General features: G+C 37.2%; 1 protein-coding gene across 3 annotated transcripts in view; it reads right to left on the bottom strand.

Annotated features, from left to right (window-relative positions):
* Positions 1-24,944, bottom strand: part of LOC124115130 (glutamyl aminopeptidase-like) — a 54,503-nt gene extending 29,559 nt beyond the window's left edge. Inside the window, exons 1-3 of one of the 3 annotated variants that reach the window (XM_046475959.2) lie at positions 24,784-24,894; positions 8,465-8,582; positions 226-859 (exon numbers count right to left, since the gene is read on the bottom strand). In XM_046475959.2, coding sequence (XP_046331915.2) covers positions 226-859; positions 8,465-8,543 — 713 coding nt within the window. In that variant the 5' untranslated portion in view covers positions 8,544-8,582; positions 24,784-24,894. Of the gene's footprint in view, positions 1-225; positions 860-4,351; positions 4,441-8,464; positions 8,583-24,783 lie in introns of those variants that run through there. The other 2 variants (XM_046475960.2, XM_048395159.1) reach the window with 2 other exon arrangements.
* Between the last annotated feature and the right edge of the window lie 226 nt (positions 24,945-25,170).

Below are 25,170 nucleotides of genomic sequence, written 5' to 3'. Positions count from 1 at the left end.
AAACACTTTTTACTCAAATAGATAGGAGAGCCTGGCAATGGATTAAGTCATTGATTCAGAACACCTGATTCATTAAGTCACGCCTGACGATAAGCATAGGTCAGAGGACCTACTCTAAGCTGGAATTACTTAAATCTCTGCAAAACTGAATAAAAGTTTTAAAACTTAACAGTACCTTATTCATTTCAAATATAAAAACAAAATTAAGACTAAAATAATACGAACCTTTCTTCACCTGTCGACAACTTATAAGAACTTTTATAAAAGCCGACCAGCTTATTGACGAGCAAGGCCTCAAACTTGACTGTCACTTCCACTTGTTCATCCACCTCCAGACTCCGACCCAGCTTGATGTAAAACTGCTGCCCCTCCTTGTATTCTAGATACTCTGTGGTATGTATGGGCTCACCATCTTTTAGAGATTTCACATCAAAGTGGGTGACATTTAAGTCCTTGATATGAAACACTACAAAGTCTGTTTGAGAGATCACTCGAACCTTCATGATAACTCTGCCCTTGAAATATGACTGGGATATATTTGGATGAATTAGAATGTCATAGGATTCTGGAATTAAATTTTCTGGAAGCCGAATATCTTTCCATGGAAAATCCTTTCCATTTGTTGCAATGTATGTTTGTGCTTTAGGGGCCGGCGTTGTGGCTGCCTCTGTGACAGTGTTGAGGGGTGTGCACGGAAGTGTCTGTGGCCTGGCGAAGGAGGCAATGATGGCGATGAGGATGAGGAAGAGGCCCATGACGATGAGGATAGTGACAGCCCAGCTTCTACTACAAACAAGCTGGCGACAGCGTTGTGAACCAGAAGGCTCATAAACTGCCTTCTTGTTGAGGATGGTGTCCCCTGGAGAAGAATACAAATTACAAATTATTATCTGTTGTCCCCAAGAACAGCTACAGATGCATCTGTTGTCCCCCAGAATGTCTACAGACACATCTGTTGTCCCCTAGAACATCTACGGACATCTGTTGTCCCCCAGAATGTCTACAGACACATCTGTTGTCCTCCAGAATGTCTACAGAGTACAGACACATCTGTTGTCCGTTAGAACATCTACAGACACATCTGTTGTCACCCAGAATGTCTACAGACACATCTGTTGTCCCCCAGAATATCTACAAACACATCTGTTGTCCCCTAGAACATCTACAGACACATCTGTTGTCCCCAGAATGTCTACAGACACATCTGTTGTCCCCCAGAATGTCTACGGACATCTGTTGTCCCCCAGAATGTCTATAGACACATCTGTTGTCCCCCAGAATGTCTATAGACACATCTGTTGTCCTCCAGAATGTTTACAGACACATCTGTTGTCCCCTAGAACATCTACAGATATATGTTGTCCCCTTGAATGTCTACAGACACATATGTTGTCTTCCAGAATGTCTACAAACACATCTGTTCTCCCCTTGAATGTCTACAGACACATCTGTTGTCCCCTAGAACATCTACGGACATCTGTGTCTCCTAGAACATCTACAGATGTACCTGTTGTCCCCTAGAACATCTACAGACACATGTGTTGTCTCCTAGAATGTCTACAGACATATCTTTCAGACATCTGTTGTCACCAAAGAATGTCTACAGACACATCTGTTGTCCCCTTGAACTTCTACAGACACATCTGTTGTCCCCTAGAACATCTACAGACATATCTTTCGGACATCTGTTGTCACCCAAGAATGTCTACAGACACATCTGTTGTCCCCTTGAACATCTATAGACACAGATGTGGTCCCCTAGAACATCTACAAACTCATCTGTTGTCTCCTAGAATGTCTACAGACACATCTGTTGTCCCCTAGAACATCTACGGACACATCTGTTGTCCCCTAGAACATCTATGGACACATCTGTTTTCCCTCAGAATGTCTACAGACACATCTGTTGTCCACCAGAATGTCTACAGACTCATCTGTTGTCCCCAAGAACATCTACAGACACATCTGTTGTCCCCTTGCACTTCAACAGATGTACCTGTTGTCCCGTAGAACATCAACAGACATCTGTTATCCCCCAGAATGTCTACAGACACATCTGTTGTCCCCTAGAACATCTACAGACACATCTGTTGTCCCCAAGAACATCTATAGACACATCTGTTGTCTCCTAGAACATCTAAAGACATATCTTTCGGACATCTGTTATCCCCCAGAATGTCTACAGACACATCTGTTGTCCCCTAGAACATCTACAGACACATCTGTTGTCTCCTAGAATGTCTACAGACACATCTGTTGTCCCCTAGAACATCTACAGACACATCTGTTGTTCCCCTAGAACATCTACAGGTGTACCTGTTGTCCCCTAGAACATCTACAGATGTACCTGTTGTCCCCTAGAACATCTACAGATGTACCTGTTGTCCCCTAGAACATCTACAGATGTACATGTTGTCCCCTAGAACATCTACAGATGTACCTGTTGTCCCCTAGAACATCTACAGACACATCTGTTGTCCCCTAGAACATCTACAGACTCATCTGTTGTCTCCTAGAATGTCTACAGACACATCTGTTGTCCCCTAGAACATCTACAGACACATCTGTTGTTCCCTAGAACATCTACAGATGTACCTGTTGTCCCCTAGAACATCTACAGACACATCTGTTGTTCCCTAGAACATTTATAGACACATATGTTGTCCCCTAGAACATCTACAGACACATCTGTTGTCCCCTAGAACATCTACAAAATCATAAAATAACCAAATTAAGTATATATATGTTCATACAAGACAACATGGAGTGATTCCATCAATTTCTAAAATGCTTCCATCATGTATATACCGTCCAGTCAAAATGATCAAATGAACTTTTCAGTTTACAGTGGCATTACATCATGTACATAGCACAACATTTTCAAAACTCTAAATAATGATGTATAGCTAAATAACAGCTACCGTATTTTACGTAATACGCGCCCAGGATGCTCTCAACATTAGAAATAGAGGGCTCTTATAAGAATAAAAATTTGGTAAAAAAAAACAGAGTTGAAAGATCGTAAATTTTGTGGTTTATGCTGACAGCCTGAATACAAAAGAAAAGTCTGTGCGTATTATACACGACAGATTTATTTTTCCAGAAGTTAATTGCCCATAATTAAGGATGCATATAACACACGAGTGCGTATTATACACAAATAAATAAGTCTTGTGTACATTAATCAATTGGAAGGGGTGCTAATTGTGATTTTCAATAGCCAATATATTAGCAAATATCGCCATGGGCGCTTATTACGTTGAATACGGTATATTATGGCAAGGTGTCAGGTTACAATGCCACACCATCAACCGGATCATCCTCCAGCTGGACCACCCAACTGATTTAGTTGTCTCTTACAACAAGCACAGGTTGCTGCAGACCTATTCTAACCCTCAATCCCAACAGGGTACTTTCAGTGAGCTTAAATGAATATCGTTATTCATTTATTTGTGTAGCAAATTGAAAAGTGATCATCATTTCAGAATATGGAAACATGAATGTTTAAGGAATGAGTTATATCTATTGTAATCATCTGATCATAGTCAAAGCAAACCGGATGCACATGCACCATCTATTTGAGGCTGGACTAGCTTGGTCAACGCACCAAGTGAGTTAATGAAGGCAAGACAAATTGAATAAGATTGCCCATTCACTGCACTCTGCACAAACACTTCACCAGATTCCAAAACAGTATCTCCAAATACCAACCAGATGAAAGCTAACCAGACAATTTCAGCACCACAATTTGCAAGATGAGGTGAGGTGAGGTGAAATAAGGTTTAATGTGCATTCAAGGCTATTGCACTTATATAGGGATGGGGATGCACATGCATGTGTGAGTGGTTGCTTATACTGGTCCGGACTCATGCAGGTTTTATAGTGCTAGCCAACTGAGATGCCATGGCATAGTTTAACATGGATACCCCACTCTGAGACACAGTATACTGACTCCGAGTTGACCATTTTTTGTTTTATCCTCTTAATGTCGAGCGCCAGGCTGGGTAACAACAAGTACCAGTGATGGAATTAACCAAGAACATCTACTAACCCGAATAGTGATAACATATGGCAATACCAAAAATGTTTGCAATTCTACTCCTAGCCCTAAGGACATATGTAGGATATGTTTAACATTAACAAAACTTGTCAGGGCTAGTGTGCTAGTGTTAAGTTTCTCTGCGTACCACCTTTTAAAGTCTTTTAGAAAGATGCAGCCAGGGAATCGAACCACTGACCTTCCACCCTCTAGATTGACACTCTACCTACTAGACCACAGACGCGTCACAAGATTAGTGAGCCCAGGCAGTGCCTCAATGTCTGGAAATGTTGCCACAATCTATCAACTTACGTTTGGATCCAGATAAGTTTCCCAGCACAACCACCCCCTGCTCACACACACACACAGTTTGTCAGTAGGTGTTTAAATCACCTCTGTATATATCCCAGATCCCATCAGTCCTCTACGTCATAATGAATAGCAACATCTGGTAATCCGGGATACACTGATATTATACTGCCTACTTGTATGGACACAGGTAAATCAATGAAACTGTTAAACATAATTCATGGAAATAAACAACTTAGGATCACATATGGTGTTCCAAATCAAAGGGGTTCCTGGGGACAGGTTTGCTGCTATAGTATTTTAATCTAGGGACTCTGTGAATCACATGCTTTTAACATTAGGGCTAAGACAAGTACCCTTTGACATTCAATGCCCAAAATTCGAACACTTATGTATTGTGAAATCAAACAATTGTCAAAATAGTAGATGAGTGAGTTAAGGAGTGAATGCTGTGCCTGAAACATTCCAGCTATATCACTATGGTCTGTAAATATACAAGTCTGGACCAGACAAAACAGTGACTGACAGCATCAACATCAATACTGACTCAGAAGTACTGAGAGGTCAACATGGTCAAGGTGAAAGTGGGGTCACTGTGCTACCATGGTGCAGTTTAACATGGATAACCAGCCCACTCAGACACAGCATACAATCTCCGAGCCAGACAGTCCTTGTTTCATCCCAATGCTGAGTACCAGGCAGGGTAACAACAAGTACCATCTCTGAACTTCATTCGCTATGGCCAGGGATCGAACCGCTCTCCGGGCACATGCCCTATCTACTAGACCAATGAGGCAGGCAGAAATAATAAGGGACACAGTGGACCAGTCTACTTGCCCCAACTTGTCCTGAACTGTCACTTTCAGTAGATTCACTCTTTACATATGGCCTGCTCCTAAGATATAACTAGGTGGAAAATAAAGTTACTAGACTCGGGCTTCAGACTAGCTGTTAAACTTGCAGACTGTCTACCTCATTTCTGGATGTCTCATCAAATTCTGACACCATAAATAAATGGTAAGTGAAAAGTGTACCTACTAGCGGCATTAGAAACTGGCACTAGTCCTGTACTCCTTGCCAAACTGCCTAGTAGTTAAGGTATCGTAACCAGTAGACATTTGCCATTTTTATGTAATTAGCAGGTTTAGTTAATTATTATGTTGTTATTACAATATACATCTGCGATTGGTTAACTATGATGTTCACATAGACAATACCACAGCTGTAATTAGCAGGATTAGTTAATTAATACATTGTTATTACAATATACATCTGCGATTGGTTAACTATGATGTTCACATAGACAATACCACAGCTGTAATTAGCAGGATTAGTTAATTATTACGTTGTTATTACAATATACATCTGTGATTGGTTAACTATGGTATTCACATAGACAATACCACAGCTGTAATTAGCAGGATTAGTTAATTATTACGTTGTTATTACAATATACATCTTCAAATGGTTAACTATGGTATTCACATAGACAATACCACAGCTGTAATTAGCAGGATTAGTTAATTATTACGTTGTTATTACAATATACATCTTCGAATGGTTAACTATGGTATTCACATAGACAATACCACAGCTGTAATTAGCAGGATTAGTTAATTATTACGTTGTTATTACAATATACATCTGCGATTGGTTAACTATGGTGTTCACGTAGACAATACCACAGCTGTAATTTGCAGGATTAGTTAATTATTACGTTGTTATTACAATATACATCTGCGATTGGTTAACTATGGTGTTCACGTAGACAATACCACAGCTGTAATTAGCAGGATTAGTTAATTATTATGTTGTCATTACAATATACATCTGCGATTGGTTAACTATGGTGTTCACGTAGACAATACCACAGCTGTAATTTGCAGGATTAGTTAATTATTATGTTGTTATTACAATATACATCTGCGATTGGTTAACTATGGTGTTCACATAGACAATGCCACAAATGTAATGACCTGGATTAGTTAATTATTATGTTGTTATTACAATATACATCTTCGAATGGTTAACTATGGTATTCACATAGACAATGCAACAGATGTAATTAGCAGGATTAGTTAATTATTATGTTGTTTTTACAATATACATCTTCGAATGGTTATAACTATGGTATTCACATAGATAATGCAACAGATGTAATTAGCAGGATTAGTTAATTATTACATTGTTATTACAATATACATCAGTGATTGGTTAACTATGATGTTCACACAGACAATACCACAGCTGTAATTAGCAGGATTAGTTAATTATTATGTTGTTATTACAATATACATCTTCGAATGGTTAACTATGATGTTCACATAGACAATACCACAGCTGTAATTAGCATGACTGGTTAATTATTACATTGTTATTACAATATACATCTGCGATTGGTTATCTATGGCATTGTTATACACAATACTATATCTGTAATTGGTGAACCTGTTACAGACAATACCACAGCTGATTGGTTAATTCAGAACCTGTTATTGACAATATACCATAGCTGTGATTGGTTAGCTTTGAACCTGTTGTCATGGTTACAGACAATATATTATAGTGCTTGAGAGCAGCAGGCTTTTAGTTTCACATGACACACAAATGTGTGTCCAGTACACACAATGATAGAATGGTTGCAGAAAAAAAATATACTGCGTCAGAAGGGACGCACAATACTTAATATTCATTGTCCCTACAGCTTATAAAGAGCAATTATGGGTGTCTGTTATTTTATCCATCAATCATAACTGTCTACATAATCCCTGATTCATTCCAGGCTCTAAAGGAATGATTTAATGAAGACACAACACCATTTCATTACCTCACAGGAGGACCCTCATATTGCCTGCAAGGATCCTTGATATTAAGTATACAGTGCTTAAATGTAAGATCAATAAAACATGCAGGCAATAAGTAACACAGGCACAAATTCATCTCCATTTTATTTACAAGACAAGGACATATTTCACACATCAATTGCTCCCCTTTATTAACCAAGTTGTCCTTGGCATTGCTACTTACAGGATGCATTCTTTAGTGGTTTTATCATGCTGGGAGATAAGGTCCGTCAGTACATTTAATTATACTATGTTTCAAATAAGATGCCCAGAAACTATAGATCGGCACTAGCCAAGTTTAGATGTGGTGTGGCTCCTATTCGAGTGGAAACCGGTCGATACGAAGGTGTACCTGTCAATAATAGAAGATGTTTTCACTGTAATGACAGCGTAGAAGACGAGGTCCATGTTTTGTTTCACTGCGCATTATATGATGATATCAGGGCAACTCTTTTTAATGAATGTATTGCTAAATCTTATAATGTTTTAGATATGCCTGATGTCGACAAACTTTGTTTTATTTTCAGTGACTCCAGTGTGTGTTTTATACTTGCCAAAGTCTGCTTTTTAATTCTTAATCGTAGAAAACATCTTTTATATGGATAACTTATTACTATATATCTTTATATCATTTATGTATAAATTCTGTGATAATTCGTCTCTCATAATTCTACTGAATGGTTCTGTACATTTTATCTATGTCAAGTTGTATAAAGCTGTTTTATGTATGTACAGGAGTGAGACGTTAATAAACTATTGTCTGTCTGTCTTTAATTATACAATGGACAATGATTCGTAATGAGAGACATGTGCCAACTGGCTCAGGTTAGCCATTCAGTACTAATTTCAATTTCTATGGTGTGGTATACAAGTAAAACAATGATGCAAATGGTCTGTACCAAATACACTAAATGTAATTATACAGAAACTGTTAATATAGTGGAATGGACATAACATATTGACTGATATACCACATTTGTGTATAGGATAACCTGTAAAACCCTAACACAACATAAACAAATGCAATGTTGACACATGTGTTAGATTTATATTGATTACCTTGTCAAGTCAAACACGCAGTTATAGGGATATATTGACAGTGATAACAAAACTTAGTAGCTTCAGAGTAGAAAACTTATCAACACATGGCCATGTTGGTCCTGCACTGAAGCACATGGTGGGTGTGGACATATGTCTCTGTGAGGCAGGACACATGGCTGGGGAGATTCAAACAAACACAGCATTAGCTGATGTCAAAGTGAAATAGACAAACCTTCATCAATGAGGCTTCGTTCCTCCATCTGTATTGTAGAAGAGGCCCCTCGCTTCCGACGGTGTTTCAACGATTGCATTGGTGACAGCTGTCCCTCAAACTGACAACTTTCTCTATACTGAGAAAAGGAAATAAGGTCGCTAGCGTTATAACGAGGAAGTGACAGGTGGGGGGCTAGATAATGTTCAGTGTTATTTCCTACTGTATGGTGTGCATGTTTGAAGTGAGGTGGGATATGTCCATATTGACATATATACGTATATACATCACTTGATTCCATACAAGAGGAAAGAGACCATGGATTTATTGAAGGTGTAGATCTAGTACGAAGGTGGATAACTCATTTTGATACATTATTTACATCTGGATATTAGGTTCAAAGGTATGCATTTTACACCTGACACTTTGTAGGGTTGAATCAACATATATTATTTGACTGTCATGTAAATGATGTGACACTATTGTACATCTTGTATTGATGTGTTGTGGATAACTTGTTCATGTTGTTTATGATACAACATTTACATCTGAATGCCCACATTCTAAAGTGTGTGCATGACGATATGTAGAGAAAGAGTTGAGTTTACGTCAATAACATCTCTCACAGCAAAAGATGTGTCTGACATCGCACCATCAAAATACCTCCGACTTGGAATGTATTAATTTATCTTGTACATGCTTTATGAAAACATGTTGCTTTATGGTGTTGGGAACATGGTAAGTAGCAACGAAATCTGAGAACATAAGTCAGGCATCATACAAAACAAAATGGGTTTACGGATAGCATCGTCCATTGTCGAAAGCTCTCAAACAATATATCAAAATAATTTAAATTTCAACCGCTGCAAAAGCCTTTGACTCAGGAAAAACATAACTGGCAACAAGCAGCCATAAAATCATCCTCAGCATGCAGATTGCCTGCACTTGAGGCCATGTATGTTTTTGTTTCTGCATGTTTTGATTACATTCATTGCTGTTTAGGTGCAGAGAAGGGGAGGACAATATAATACACAAATTTAATAACATCTGAAATCTTTATGCTTTTCATTCCTTATTCATCTTGTCATTTACACATTTTGATTTTTCATTCATATTTGTGCTACTGATTTACAAGTAACATAATGATAGTTTGGACAACATTATCTTGAGTAATAAATGGAGGTTGAATTTGTTTTCTTTGAAATGTATTGAAACTTAGGGTTTGTGAATCTGTTATCAAATTAATACAGGTGTTAACTTACCGATGCCTCTGTCAAATGAGTTCAGACTGAAACATTTGGCTGTGGCAAGGGAGTATCTTGATTAGACTGACAAAAGTAGTAGGTTCAGAAAACAAGTTCACAACACAGTGGCTGGGTGTCTCTATTCTGACTGCTCCATATAAATGCCAAGCAAACTCTTAATTACCCAGCTCCCTTAGTTCTCCTCCCCAATCCCATCGGCATCTATTCCAAATCTCAAAATTCCCAAATTCTATATAAGCAACCCCTAAAACCCCCCTCTTGGGTTGCACAGACCACCTTCGCCCCTTTCGGAAACACATTAAATGGCCTGGCCGGGCCCGTGTGCGAAATACGCATCAGTCGGAAAGCGCACGTTAAATCTCCAAAGTAAGTAAGTAAGTAAGTTAATTAGTGTCTCAGTGTTATCCATCTTAACTGGCCTGTCACCTTAATTCTTAATCCAACTACAGAACATTCTCCTAAAGGAGGACTGTCCACAGTTACATAAGTAGTTAATCCACCTGGGGTGTTGACCAACCACCTTAGGCGAGTCAGCTGAAACAAAAAGAGATCATGCATCCCTTGCCACAGGGTCGGACACTGAGCATGCTGAGTGGCATTCAATTACACAGATTAGGGTGAAAACCGAATGATATCATCATAAACAAAATGGCAATCTTTAACTGAGTCATCTCAGTACATGATAAACAACTGACTCCTCCCTATGGTTTAACATACACAGTCTAACTTGTTTAGATATTGGTCGAGCACAGGAACCTCCAGACCTTGCTCCCGCCTTCCCACAGCAAGCTGCTCTGTCTCTGGTCCATGTTCACTATAGTTATGTCCTTATGTTAATATGTAGAGGTTATCAGGCGAGTGTGTTTGGGGATGGTAAATATCCTGTATTAGGAATAAATATTGTATTTATCGAGGCATGGTGAGCTAATTCCCATAGACACAAGCGCAATAACCTCTTTATCATACGTCATTTTTCAATTCTGGGCTCGAAAATCTCTTCCTATCTCTCACAAACATTACCTAAACAATGCAAGTCTTCCTGGAATGTGCCATTAATATAGATCTATATTACGTCAGAAGGTAAGTGATGTGTCAGTCGGACAGCGACAGAAGCCGATATAGTTCCAACTGAAACCTGTTTCTTATAGAATGGCGTAACTACATATATGCAAAACAACATTTCATGGCAATCCATCGGTCTGTCTGCTAGACTAACTGCCCTTTATCAAAGGGAAGCTACTCTAACCCAAGTCTGTGAAACGTCACAGCTCTCGCAAAAAAGTTTCGGTCAGTATATTACACTATTCTTTTGATAATTCTTTTGATGAATGTGAGCATTGTACAAAAAGAAATGCGAACATTAGCGACTTGTAGTGTAACCATTGAGCTATAGTGAGTTTTTGTCATTAAACAACATAATCATGGGACTAACCATGGGTCCGGGTAGTCCTGTGGGTACCCGGGTCCTGCTCAGGACCCATCCGACTCGAGTACCCGAGTTACCCGTCCCAGCCCTGCTATTATATGACAAACACTGTTTGCTGTAAGGAGCTTGAATTGCAGAGATTACAGATATCAGTAAAATGGCTGTTGCCATGATGACAGGGTAGATTTTTTACAGTTGAAAACTACAGTAGCGAGGTACATGGGAATTAATCAAAACACCATTGACCCATCAAATTCAAATATAGTAAGATAAGACAAGTTCCCAGTGCCTTAAGGGCACACATGGAAAAAGATTCTTTTTACACAAAATGTTTATGGTATGAAGGCAGTGACACATGTATTTGACACGGGTAAACTGGAGAAAAACATGCTTAATGCATAGTATGATTCACAAAGTCAACCTGTCAATTCACAAATTGAAAAGAATATTAATATCAATTTTAATGAATAGGAAGGCACAATTTTCAACATAACAAATATTTATTAACTAGATCATGGTGAAAAGACATTTGCTGAATTTTAAGAGGGATCAAAAGTACCGATATTCTTCTTGTGGGTGCACTTACAATAGAAAATGCACATTTAAGCATCTTGATGAGAGGTTCACTTGTATTCCATTCTCCCCTGCCATAATAGAAGGGAGAAATAAAGCAGAAACAGTTACAAATATAAAATACCAAAAAAGACAAGTGCTAATGTTGAAACTACTGAGAAAATATATTCAAATTACAGGGTTCAAAGTTAACATAAACTGCTTGAAAAGTTCAGGACGGACAAGTAACATTTTCTTGTGGACTACCACATTTATCATCCCAAACTGGCTTCCCTAGGAGTTATCACTGAGGTGAGATTAAGTGATATCTCCACTACAATGAAATTGGCTACAATACTTTGCAGACCATTGTGACATCAGTTACCATGATGTCACAATCAAATGGCATCACTACTCTCTCTTGCGCTGATGCTGGTTAGCTGTACACTTTACACTCAAGACACTGGTTAATACTTTTAACAAACTGAAAAGGTTAGAAGAAAGATTTTCCTGTTCGTAAAGAAAAGCACAGATTCTGAAATATAAGACAGTTACGTGATAAATTGCAAAGGACAATGAAGAATGAAGCATGGTTTATTTCACGATAAGACATTGTTCTAACGTGATGTCATTTCTGGAAATTCAAATATGCACTCACAACTTGATGATGTCATATATTGGACAACGTTACTTTTGAGAGGGAAGTGTCTAGGAAGTTGTTCCCCATAGATGTAGCTGGGCTAGTAACGTAGATAAACGTGATGGCCGAACGATTGCATCCAAAAAGTGGGCTAGATATGACAATCAGTATTGGAAAAAAAAGTACAGGTAATCGACATGAGGATTGTTTAAATATGCGGGAAATACCAAACTTAACCCACCTGCTTGTAAAATGGACTTGTCCGACATTTCTAAAGTTGGATGCTATTGAGGGAGTCATCATTATTAAAATTTGATTAAATATTTTTAAAGTACACTTTATCAACATCCTTCAAGAGGCTGCACATAATAATGATATCTTATATAAAAACAGACAGGTCTTATGCAAACCTTTTTGTGTGCTCTACATATTGTTTTGCATAATTATATAGATATGCTACTCCAACAGCAAAGGTGAGGTGCTTGACAATATACCTTTACACATCAAAGTGACGATATCGCACAGTCGATCGCCATAGGGCTTTGAAGATTATAAGCATGTGGAGGATAAATATGCAAACGGAACTAGTTTTTCACGTTTTGGGATACTTTCTCTATGAAAGTTCTGTTTATCTAAATGTGTAGACGCCAAAATGAAACCGATGAAAAACACATGAATGGACTGTGTAAGATGTGACCGAGGTACTAGGCTGGCCACAAGGAACCTCTATGTAGGAGAGTGATTGGCTTCATATGACCGAGGCATATTTATATTGTAATGTAGGCTTTGACAAACACTGGCTTCTTAATCGGGCAATTAGTAGTTTGTAGTTTCTCAGCCATGAGAAAAACACACACACTTTATAAAAAAATTGCCTCTAATAAATAACATTCCTGAAGCCAGTTTACTCTGCGCAGGGCTTGCATTGTCAGCTTCGCTGTGCGGAGCTCTATAGTTTTGAAAAATAAATTTGGTATGTCACGTCACCCTCGGAAACTATTTCAAGTTTGAATTAAAAAAGCACAGAACCGTCAAAGTTCTGTCCCTTTAATATCAAAACACACATGGGTGAGGTTCTCTATTTACCATTAGGTAAGTGGTAACTCTGTAGCAATTTATTTCTTTGGACTAAAGAAAATAAAAATAATTTTCTAAACCTGATTTATCAGAGTAAATGTGAGTATGATGGTCCAAAATAACTTTAAGTTTAAAATGGAAACCAAACTGTCATGTTGAATGTAGATGATTGAACAAACACAGTTGTGCTGAACGAGTTAAAACGTGACAGCTACATGCGAGATATTCAACTAAGATATCTGACACACAGGCACGCATGCAAGCACACATACACGCACGCACGCACACACACACACACACAACCTACGACAGGTGTTTCTGACTGTATAGCTGCCACAGCTTGTTGATAGGAGAAACATAGCATTTATAAAATTGTCATTATAATGATAAATAGATAAAATCCTAAATGAAGCTTTCTCCAACACATCAAGTCTCCACATGTCAAACTAGGAAGCTATTAACTATGTAAACCACACATATTATCAGGGCTTCATTTCATAGCCATTTAATATCCAATATTTCATTTTTATGTAGGATGAAAAAATTGTAAATATGCAAGATAAGGCAACAAACAAATAATAATAATAATAATAATAATTAAATGATGATGATGATGATGATGATGATGATGATGATGATGATAATATCTTATAATAATTTGTTTACAAACAAATAATTTTCATCAATGTTTGTCAGACATGTGAAAATGGAGGCATATTGTTTATTAAAGTATATTTTTAATCAAACCTTTTGAGATAGCTGAGCACATCAATGTTACCCTTATATGATTCACCAAGAGCAAGAATGCATGGTAAGAGCATGCACAGAGTATGTTTCATCAAGCATGAATGCATGGTGGGACTATGTACAGACATCAAGCTGACACATGCCTGAAATACACAGCAATGGTATGTTGTCTTACATAATACATAAATACAAATACATAAACAGTCCATAAGATGAGCTGTATCAAATATCATTGTAACATCTTGCAACACTCACAAATAAATCACCTCAAGTGCTAAATCTGTTTACATTTAGATGCATCCTCAGTAAGTACACAGATGAACACGGTATTCTGACTGCCCATGCCTGGTCCAGCAATGGCATAATGACAAGGTATTTAATTTTGACATTTTGAATATGACAGCTGAATCTCGTGGAAGCATACCTTATGAGTGACGGAGCCACTGGCATGATCTCTTGTGTCCTCTGCCGAATGGTTGAAATGATCATGTTCACATAAAGGAAAAGATTTCATTGAAGTAAGATTTGCGTGATCTCGGTGGTATTAGTGACCAGGATCATTCTGCTGAGGTTGCTTACAGGTTATTCTTCTACCATCTGGTAAGAGTGTAAAAAACTAGTGGATATAAATTGATAAAATTCAAATAAAATCATCAATATATAGATCCCCAATTGCTTACGTTATTACATTATCTGCAGGGCATTTTTGCCAACTTTTTCTATCTATTTACTAGGCTTGGGGATATGTGATACGAACATATGTAAAACAGTTTTTACACATGTGGGTATTTAAGTTAAATATTTAACAACACTATTCATCTTGTCCCTGCAAACCGGTGTCATGTGGGTTAGAGAGCTTTATAGGACTCAAAAATACCACGATACTTCCACAAGAAAGTGTTATGGCAAATGATCATGATGTAACTGTCATCGTGGAGTTTGGCAAGGTTGACGGAATGCCCGTTTATAATTTCCAAATAAGTTGCTATTTCGCTAATCGAATACGCAGGGTTACTTCACAATATTTTGATGATAAACACAAGTTTTATTTTTGTAGCGTATCTGTAATGTTCGTTGCGTATTTGATACGCTTGGATTTTATTTTACTGCATATTTCTGCATTTCTGATGCGTATTTTACGCAGATACGCAGCTTATGTGGAGCTCTGTGATTTTGGATATGTGGTACCACATATGTAAAACAGCTTAATATCGTGTATGTGAATGGGGATATGTGGTGCCACATATGTAAAACAGCTTTTTATCTTGTATGTGATTGGCTATATGCGGTGCCACATATTGTATGTGATTGGGGATATGTGGTGCCACATATGTAAAACAGCTTTATATCGTGTATGTGATGGGGGATATGTGGTGCCACATATATAAAGCAGCTTCATATCTTGTATGTGATTGGGGCTATGTGGTACCACATATGTAAAACAGCTTTATATCGTGTATGTGATTGGGGATAAGTGGTACCACATATTGTATGTGAATGGGGATATGTGGTGCCACATATGTAAAACAGCTTTTTATCTTGTATGTGATTGGCTATATGCGGTGCCACATATTGTATGTGAATGGGGATATGTGGTGCCACATATGTAAAACAGCTTTTTATCTTGTATGTGATTGGCTATATGCGGTGCCACATATTGTATGTGATTGGGGATATGTGGTACCACATATGTAAAACAGTTTTATATCTTGTATGTGATTGGCTATATGCTGTACCACATATTGTATGTGAATGGGGATATGTGGTGCCACATATGTAAAACAGCTTTTTATCTTGTATGTGATTAGCTATATGTGGTGCCACATATTGTATGTGATTGGGGATATGTGGTGCCACATATGTAAAACAGCTTTATATCGTGTATGTGATCCGGGATATGTGGTGCCACATATATAAAGCAGCTTCATATCTTGCATGTGATTGGCTATATGCGGTGCCACATATTGTGTGTGATTGGCTATATGCGGTGCCACATATGTAAAACAGCTTTATATTTTGTATGTGATTGGGGATATGTGGTACCACATATTGTTTGTGAATTGGGATATGTGGTGCCACATATGTAAAACAGTTTTATATCTTGTATGTGTTTGGGGATATGTGGTGCCACATATTGTTTGTGAATGGGAATATGTGGTGCCACATATGTAAAACAGCTTTTTATCTTGTATGTGATTAGGATATGTGGTGCCACATATCTTGTATGTGATATGCGGTGCTACATATTGTGTGTGATTGGGGATATGTGGTGCCACATATGCCTTATTAGGAAGATGATTTTCAACCATAAAGCAGCTTATTGTAGTTTGGCATGCAATTGCAGGGAGGTGCAGCAGTATATACATCCTGTTGTACCAGCTGTCACTCAGACAAGTAATGCGCAACCTGTGTTCTGTACAGCCCCAGCAGTATACTAGGATGTGGCACAAAACATATCTTATAATTGAAAAGAAAAAAGCATCTGAACTTCTTTATGTTGAATGATTAGGTCACAAGAAAGTATTTACAAGATTATCATCATGTGAGGTGGTGTGCATTTTTTTTTTATATTCATATAACTGTTTTTATATAACTGTTAACAAACTGTTCAAGGCAAATGAGAGCACCAACGGTCAACAGATGTGAGAAGCATAAATGTTTGGTAGGAATGCTTCTATCTGCTAATCTGACTGATACTCAACATTTTCATAACAATTTCACATCTGACTTCATACTTTCAAAAGACAGCACATAGATTTATCGGATACACAAAATACCCACTCAATGAAAACAAAGGCTGTAAATTTGAGCAATTCTCAAAAACAATGAAAACATTACAGAACATGACCAGAAAATGATATGTTTTTTTCTTACTTCACAGGCTACATTCAGCAGCTATCACATTAGTTTTACAGTTAGATACCCCAGGAACAAGTCAACCTTCCCTTTAAGTTGAGGAATATTCCTGTAGCTCCATCTTTGTTGTCTTACATTTCACAACTTTTGACGTACAACCAGGCATGCTCTTTCTACAAAGATTTCAAAGAGCATCATACGACTCTTGCTCAAAAGTTGTTTGATCGGGGTTACAGCATTCAAGGTCTTAGGAAAGCTTTCAAACATTTCCAAATTTAACGTATCAGTGACAAATGCAATTTCATATATTGACATGTACCAGAATTGTTCCCATGTTTTTTCAGGTTAACAAATAACTTTGCATGGTTTCTGATGGGTGCCACTGGTGGGGCATGACAGTATTGACACACTCACTTTTTCGCAACACTTGGTATCATCACTATTTGATAGGGATTCATTAACAAATGCTTACAATAAACATAATATAGTTTGAATTGTACAACTGACCACTTTTAGTTGATTTCTTATGATTATTGAAATGTTTCTTGTTGATTATATGAGGGTGCCAACCACTCTCTCCTGAATACTGAATAGTCAATACCATCTAATTTATAACAGTCTCATTTGCTCAACCCTGAATCCCGAATACTACTTAACACAAATCTCAAAAGCACGTCAGAATTCAAAGGCAGAATGTGAACCACAGGCGAAAACCAATAGAACTCGTTCTTAGGCAATAAAAAGATGAGATTTGATGTTAGATTCTGAAAAAATTAAGTATATAAAAGAAAATTATAAGCACAGCTGTACACCATTATATTTTTTTTTAAATGTTGAACCTGCGTGCCAAATATGATTCTATTTGCGTCCCACATACAACACTGCTGAGTCCCCAATGCCTTCTAAATAAGACCCCTGAGCCTTACCAAAAGGGGGCTGGCAGTCCCTTATATTTGCAGATAACAAACACACTAACGCTTGATCTGATTTCAGTTCACTGCAGAGATAAAAAGTTCATGATGTCATGACAGTGTCCGGAAGTATTCTTTACATTTGTTTGTGTTGACTGATTAACTTGAACAAGATGAAGGAAAATGGTGCTCGTGGGTTTCACAGAAGTGGTAAACGTCTGAGACCTGCATCACTTCAGGCTTTCCTCCCACATTAAGCTGACACGCCGTGATATAACTGGAATACTGTATAAAGCGGCGTTAACCCCCTGGATGCCAGAGGGACATATATGTCCTTCCTCTACAACCCTCACTTTGAAGTCGAATAAAATTCAAAATATATCACCCACACAAATACACTTCACAGTTTTGAATAAGGTGGGAAATTCTGTGTTCTGTGATATCATCCACTGGCATTTTAGGCCAAGCAAAAGTACTGAAAATGACCTCTGAAAATTAGGTACATCGTAAATGTCGCCATTTTTACAAATTACTAAATCACCTCTCATAGCGTTATTTACAGCATGTTTTGAAATCTAAATTTAGGATATTTACTCGGAGAAATGAATTTCAAAAATAGCATATTAGTGATCATGGGTATCTGTCTTTTATGAAATCACCAATGATCATTCCAAAACGTCTCTGATAACCCGAGAATCGTTTCGAATGTTTTGGAAAATACGCAAACACGAACGCCAAAGTGAACTTTTCGCCATATTGGCTAGTGTTTAAAATAGATACATTGCAATGATTTGATATTTTCAACAGAAATTGTCAAAGTTACCGTCCTGTGTGACGCCACGACTGACGCAAAATCATGCACAACGACAACGGTATTTATCGGAATTTCTGACTATTGCGGTTTGTTTCAATGAAAATTATAACAACAAATAACAGTACATAGATTGTCAGAATGTTTCTGATTACTTACATGTCACATTTATGTATATGTGATCCCTGAATCGACGAAAGTCCCCTCGTAAAATCTCGCGTACTGTTGACAGTGAACACGCCATTTTGTAAAAGTCGGTCACAGGTAGTGATGTCATACGTCAACATTGTTGTACATATTTGGTAATTTCTTTGAGGTGATGGTCCTTGAATGAGAGTTGCACACGATCATTGTATCATGCTGTTTACAGTTTCAGTTATGATGTAGATTTTGCATATGTTTTATACATTTTTTCATACAATTAATTTCCCTTTGGATATTTGTCAATGTTCAAAATGATATCATACGCAAATATAAGCCACAACATGTATGAACGGACCTTTGATAATCTCCTGTTTGTTTGAACATTGTTTACATAACAATTGATAGGTTTTTAGTGTCGAATACGATATTTCTTTCCTATGGACAAGTGTTACAAGAAGAAGCGTAAATGTAACTGCAGCATGTGCGTATTTCCTGGGATGTGTAATAGTCAGTATCATAAGTTCATCAATGTCTTTGAATAGCTGTTTCATTTTATTTCATAACTAAAACTGAATATATTACTTTAACAAAATGGATAATATTTTTCGTTAAAAGATATGCACACATTTCTGAAAGAATTGTCTTGGTCTTGGAAAATTTTATTTTTTTTGTCGTTTGATACACAGGACCATGATATCTAACGATTCGCCAGGTGCGTGTTAGCCACAAACAATTTACAAATTATTTCTCTCGTTTTGCATTATATATAATAATCAATGGGTTCATTCTTTTTTCAATATTGTGATCACAGGATATTAAACTGTTCACTTTATTTCTCCAGGAATTGTAAAATGAATAAAAATAAAACCCATGCCAAGTACCCTAGCTGTTGGTTCAACCGTATACAATTATCCTGATAATACTATACCAATAGAGCTTTCAAATTCCGTTTTACACATCGACATTTTCCATATCATGAACGAAAATTAGGGGAGATATATATTAATCAAAATACCAGTGTCGTCTTTCTCTGACATTATGAAAGACATAAAACCAGCCATGACGTCAAATAGAACGGTGTTATTATTTTTGGTATTTCATTACATTTGATGATAAGGCTAGTGCTCCATTAATAATGGTGCAACATTAGTCAAATTACACTTACACATTCAGGAGAATGTTGGAATCTAAGGACTTAGTTATAGGTTAGATAGGGCCATCCATTTCTCTATTACCACTTTTTTATGAAGCACGATTTCATCGTTTCTTATGGGGTTTTTTAACAACTAAACGTATACAGTTTTTTTTATCGATATTTGTGTTGGAATAGTTTGGTTCCTCGTGAACAAAACACCACGAAAATGTATTATCCTTACCCACAGCTAATTCTCACCAAGTGACCTGAGTTACAATAAACTAGTGCTAAGCTTAGCGGAGTTATGCACCCTTTTCTTTGTACGTGTGTAACATCTCTGTCGCCTTTTGACGTCATAGAGAAAAATCAGTTTTCGTCATTTACTGCAAACTATTTTTTAGCATTGCATGTTTGTCGTTATACATACGCATATAACTCCATATATAGTTATGTCGTTCAGATATTGCGCAGTATTTTGTTCGCTCAGATTCCGTAAAGCTTGTAAATAAAAAAAATCGTCGCACAGTACTTTTATCAGTGTACGATAAAAAGCGGAGAAATTTACTGTTTTTCGAGCTGAAAAAATTCTCGGGCAACACTTAGAAGTGTATTTTAATTAAACCGGTTTAATATTTGCAGTTAACTTTACACCATCAAATAGGAAATTTAATATTCTCCACCTCTGCGTAATTTTATAGCCAGAGGTAGATCCAGTGCTGCGTGAGAGCAATTCTCGCACAACCTTCACTTTTCCGATCTTAGGAAAATGTGTGTCAGAAAAAAAACTCAGCATCCAGAGGGTTAAAACCCAACTCACTCACTCCAGTCCTTTAACCCTCTTGGTGCCACGGGACCATATATGGTCCCTCACTTTTCACACCCGCATAGTGCCAGGGGACCATATATGGTCCCGAGAAAATGCCCTTTTTAAACTGTGAATTCTGATATTTAACACTGAGTGCGCAAAGTCAAAACTATAACCATCATCACCCCAATCATCTTAGCTTTAACATCGTGTAACTCCTACTTTATACAATGCTACGGATTGCGAAATATGGGGAGATTAGTAAAGTGGCTACCGCTCTTCTCGGCCTTTTTGTGCCATGTTTGAACACCAAGCGAATGACGGCGAATTTTGATTATGCACCCATGTCACAAACACGTAAATGTTTTGTTCAAGTATTGCATATGTTTATCGACTGTGTGTCATGACGATTTAGCACGGTGCTACATACCAACCGACAGTGCAGATTGTCTTTTTGTTTATGATGCTGATTTACAGAAAATATTCAAGATATGGAAAGATAGCTATAATCGTTAATATTAAGTTGGTATAGTGTATATTTATGGGCAGGAGGTTCATGAACCTAAACATTGAATGGCCAAGCCCGAAGTGATCGACAGGGCACGTTCGCATCATATCTGTGCCGCGATTTCTTGTTTACCGGTTGTCCTACATACTCGCCCGTTCAGACAAATAACTGCTACTTTTTTCATATGAAATGACTAAGAGTCATGTGTGATTGCTCAAACTACCTGCCCGTGTGAGTGACTTGCCCTAACTGTTTCACATTTTGTCGAAAATGGAGATTTCAAAAGTGTGGCCTCGACATCTAACGTGAGTCAACGCCATATTGTAAACAAATTGTGTCAAGATCGGTTCCACATGTGGTAGCTCGGCCCCCGTTTCTGTCGATGGTACATGCGATACAAACATAATGCAACTACTGAAAACATCAACATAACTTCTACAATGATGACATCAATACCTTTTTGTATTTGGATACGCTGTGCTGTTAAGTTCGATTTCGATTTGTTTTTCCTTTCATTGAAATTGTGATAATGGCGCTGTGATTGGTTTGCTGAAATAGTATTTTCTGTGAGTCTAATGTACATGGTATATGCTGTGATTGTAGAAGATAATTGATAACCAATTGTGTATGCATATATATCATCAAATACACATTATTAATCTCTTCAGAAAATGGAATATATTATAGCTCGTTTTCCAACATTCTGCCATGGATATTAGATCAAAAATTAATATTAGATTTACAAATTATTTATGTACACTGCACTCTCGATTAACGTATGATAATCTATTGCAAGTCTTCAACTCTTATTTGATATGTCATCTGAAATATCAGCAATGAGTAAAATTAATTTTATTTCGTTACAATCTGCAATTTTATTCAAATAGGCTAACAGACGGTCGGTGATTTCCCGCCACTGTGAATTTGTCGTTTGGACAGGTGCGTGTGATTTGACCTCGCGTGTTGTGACGTGGATGACGTCACATGAAACAGCTGATCTAATGTTGTGTTAGTATAATGGATACACGTGGTTTCATTTTCCAAATAACAATATTCTCTTTGACTGAACTAGAAAGCATATCTAGTACATCACGATTGGAAAATGTCTACGGCGACCGACAAGTGGATGAGACCGCTTATCATTTGACTAACAGTGTTAGAATATTTGGCGCAGTTTTCTAATTTTGGTATGTTGACATGTGCTTTTCATATCTCTTTGAAGGCTTGATGTGCATTTATTTGAGAAAGCTGTCAAAATGGATCCAATATTAAACAACCTAGATTTTTAATATTTTAGCTTCATCTATTGGAATCTCGAATGGTTCAATTTATAACATAAACAGTTAAAGTAATTAGATCTACTCACAATATATAGATAATCAATTTCTGAAAGACAAAAGGTTTTCAGTGTAAATGTGATTTCGTTTTGAGGTTTTATATAGTTATATTTATGTCTTTTTTCACTCTGCATTATCTTAATTACCAAATACTTCGACCAGTGACATAGTAGTAATTAGATTCTACTTTGTTCTGTATCCTAAGTATGAAATAGATTTTTTTTTAAGTAAATATTTGTCTAAGAGCAAAATCAATGCATTCTTTTGGGTTTTTTTCACCATTTTAATTTGTATATCTTCCCTCCAAGCTGTAGTTTAGCTAGGCCAAGACATAAGGAAAGACATAATAAACCATTTTTATTAAAGATTTTGCTGGTTAAATTTTCGAAGTTCAATACCAAGAATATATTTTTTCTTTTATGACAAATAATTCCATTACTTTCATTGACCTACGATCATTATCTATTTCAAACGTTTCCTTTAGTAGAATGGGATGTAATGGGAAACTAGTGGAAATAAACTATCACATATGTCCTTAAATGTACATGTACATACCTAGCTAGGTGTAAATACACTTCTAAAGTCGTATTTATAAATCAAATGACTAAATGAAAGAAAAGGTGGTATTTCATGGTCTGGCCATACAAGTATATTTTGAGCAAAGGTCTAAGTTAGGCAGCCAAGTGCGAAATACGAGCTGATACGAGGATGTATGTTTTCTGGTGGTCATAGTGAAACAATGACATATGGCGCCCGAGTTGCGAGTGATCGAAAATAGGTTTGTTGAATAGATTTGCTGCCCATGAAAACGTTTCAACAATTTTGATTGAATCTACATGTACTTACTCTTGGGTGGTATTACGTTAGTATAATCTTGTTAATTATTAAGAAATAACAATGATGGCCGATATTGAGCGATGTCAATTTGAGTATTGTTAGGGCTGTTTAGCGATTTTTCACATTTTGTCCTTTGAAAATGTACGATGTCAATTACCCCGAAGTTTTTATCACTAATAAAAGAGCACGGTCATTGAAACATACATGGACGTAACCGGGATTTCTTCAATATATACATTCCAAACTGTCATTCCTTTTGTGACATAACCTTTGAAACAGTCTGCGTATGAATTAATCACGACCACTTCCGTCAATTTTGTTTTGACGTAAAAAACACGCACAATTTCATCGGGATTTTTTATCGGTAAATATAACTCACAGAAAATACTCAGTGAATGTGTACTTCAACATAAATATCATATGTCTATCACTGTAAGGACATGTTCTTGCCAATGATATGAATCATTGGTCATTTAGATTTCAAACAAGGGCGCTTACTTGACTTTGCTTGCCATATTCGGGTGCTTCCATATTACGATTAATGTGGAAAAGTAGGAAACTTATAATACCAGCACTTTTATTGATGGCTGGGCAGTGCATAGATCTTTTGGATTTGGTGACTTTAGATACTGTTGGAAAGACAATCAACTCGTGTTGCATGTTTTACAATTTGGTTACACTGTGTGAAGAAATAAAGACGTTGCAACACTTTTGATACAATGTATACGTTTTTGTAACCGCGACGTCAGCACAGTGCGGCACTGAGCGGTTTGCAGGCTGACTGACGTCCAGGCACCATGAGGGTTAAACATGGTAGTAATGTTCAGTAAGTGGTTGTTACAAAACATGAAAAAGTACCTTAAATACCCGAAAGTTACAATGAGTCATTATCCTGTTTGAGCATGTTATGCTATATTTGATGAAAATATACAACAAAAACACTGAACCGATGCATTCTGTTGTATCAACGATGATACTGCGTCCCGAGACTGTCAGTGTGGGTTCCGGGTCGTACTCAGGACCCACCCGACCCGAGTACCCGAGTTACCCCTCCAAGCCCCTGTACGGATGACACATCTCTCATTGTTTAGCAGTTTCCGATGTGCAGACTTCGATTAAGCATACTTCATTTACAATTCAAGAAATTATAACGAGCTCACTTTTTTTGTCAGTTAGGATGTCAACTGTCAAAATGACACCGACAGGCGTTGCAGACAGCAAGCTCCGTCCTCATCACAAAAATAAACACCTAATATCTGGGGTCAGATTTCTAGAATGTAGTCACTCACCCGGAAGGAAAGACACCTCCTCTACCTCGTTGTCCGACATGGCTGTCTAGGTGGAAATCGGCTGTTACTTACTGCTGTGTGCTTCACGTTGTTTACATCGGTAGACTAATGTGTTAAAACGAACGTGATGTACTCTATATAATAACTCTGCTTTTTTACCATTAGTTAATTTTGTTTCTTATTTGTACTAATTGTAAAGTCTAATAAATATACAGCTCACATCGTATTCAATATATTCAAATACATTCAGAATCATTCAGATATTTTATCTATTATAACTGAAATCCTCTTGAGATTATCGCGTTAATTATGAAAATTGAGGGGAAGATAACCCATGTACAGTTCAACATGGAGACCTCTAGTGAATACAATAGGCCATGTAAGGCG

Source organism: Haliotis rufescens, unplaced genomic scaffold (genome assembly GCF_023055435.1).
Source record: "Haliotis rufescens isolate VD_foot unplaced genomic scaffold, xgHalRufe1.0.p SCAF_14, whole genome shotgun sequence".
NCBI lineage: Eukaryota > Metazoa > Mollusca > Gastropoda > Lepetellida > Haliotidae > Haliotis > Haliotis rufescens.
This window is presented reverse-complemented; position numbering and strand designations above follow the sequence as displayed.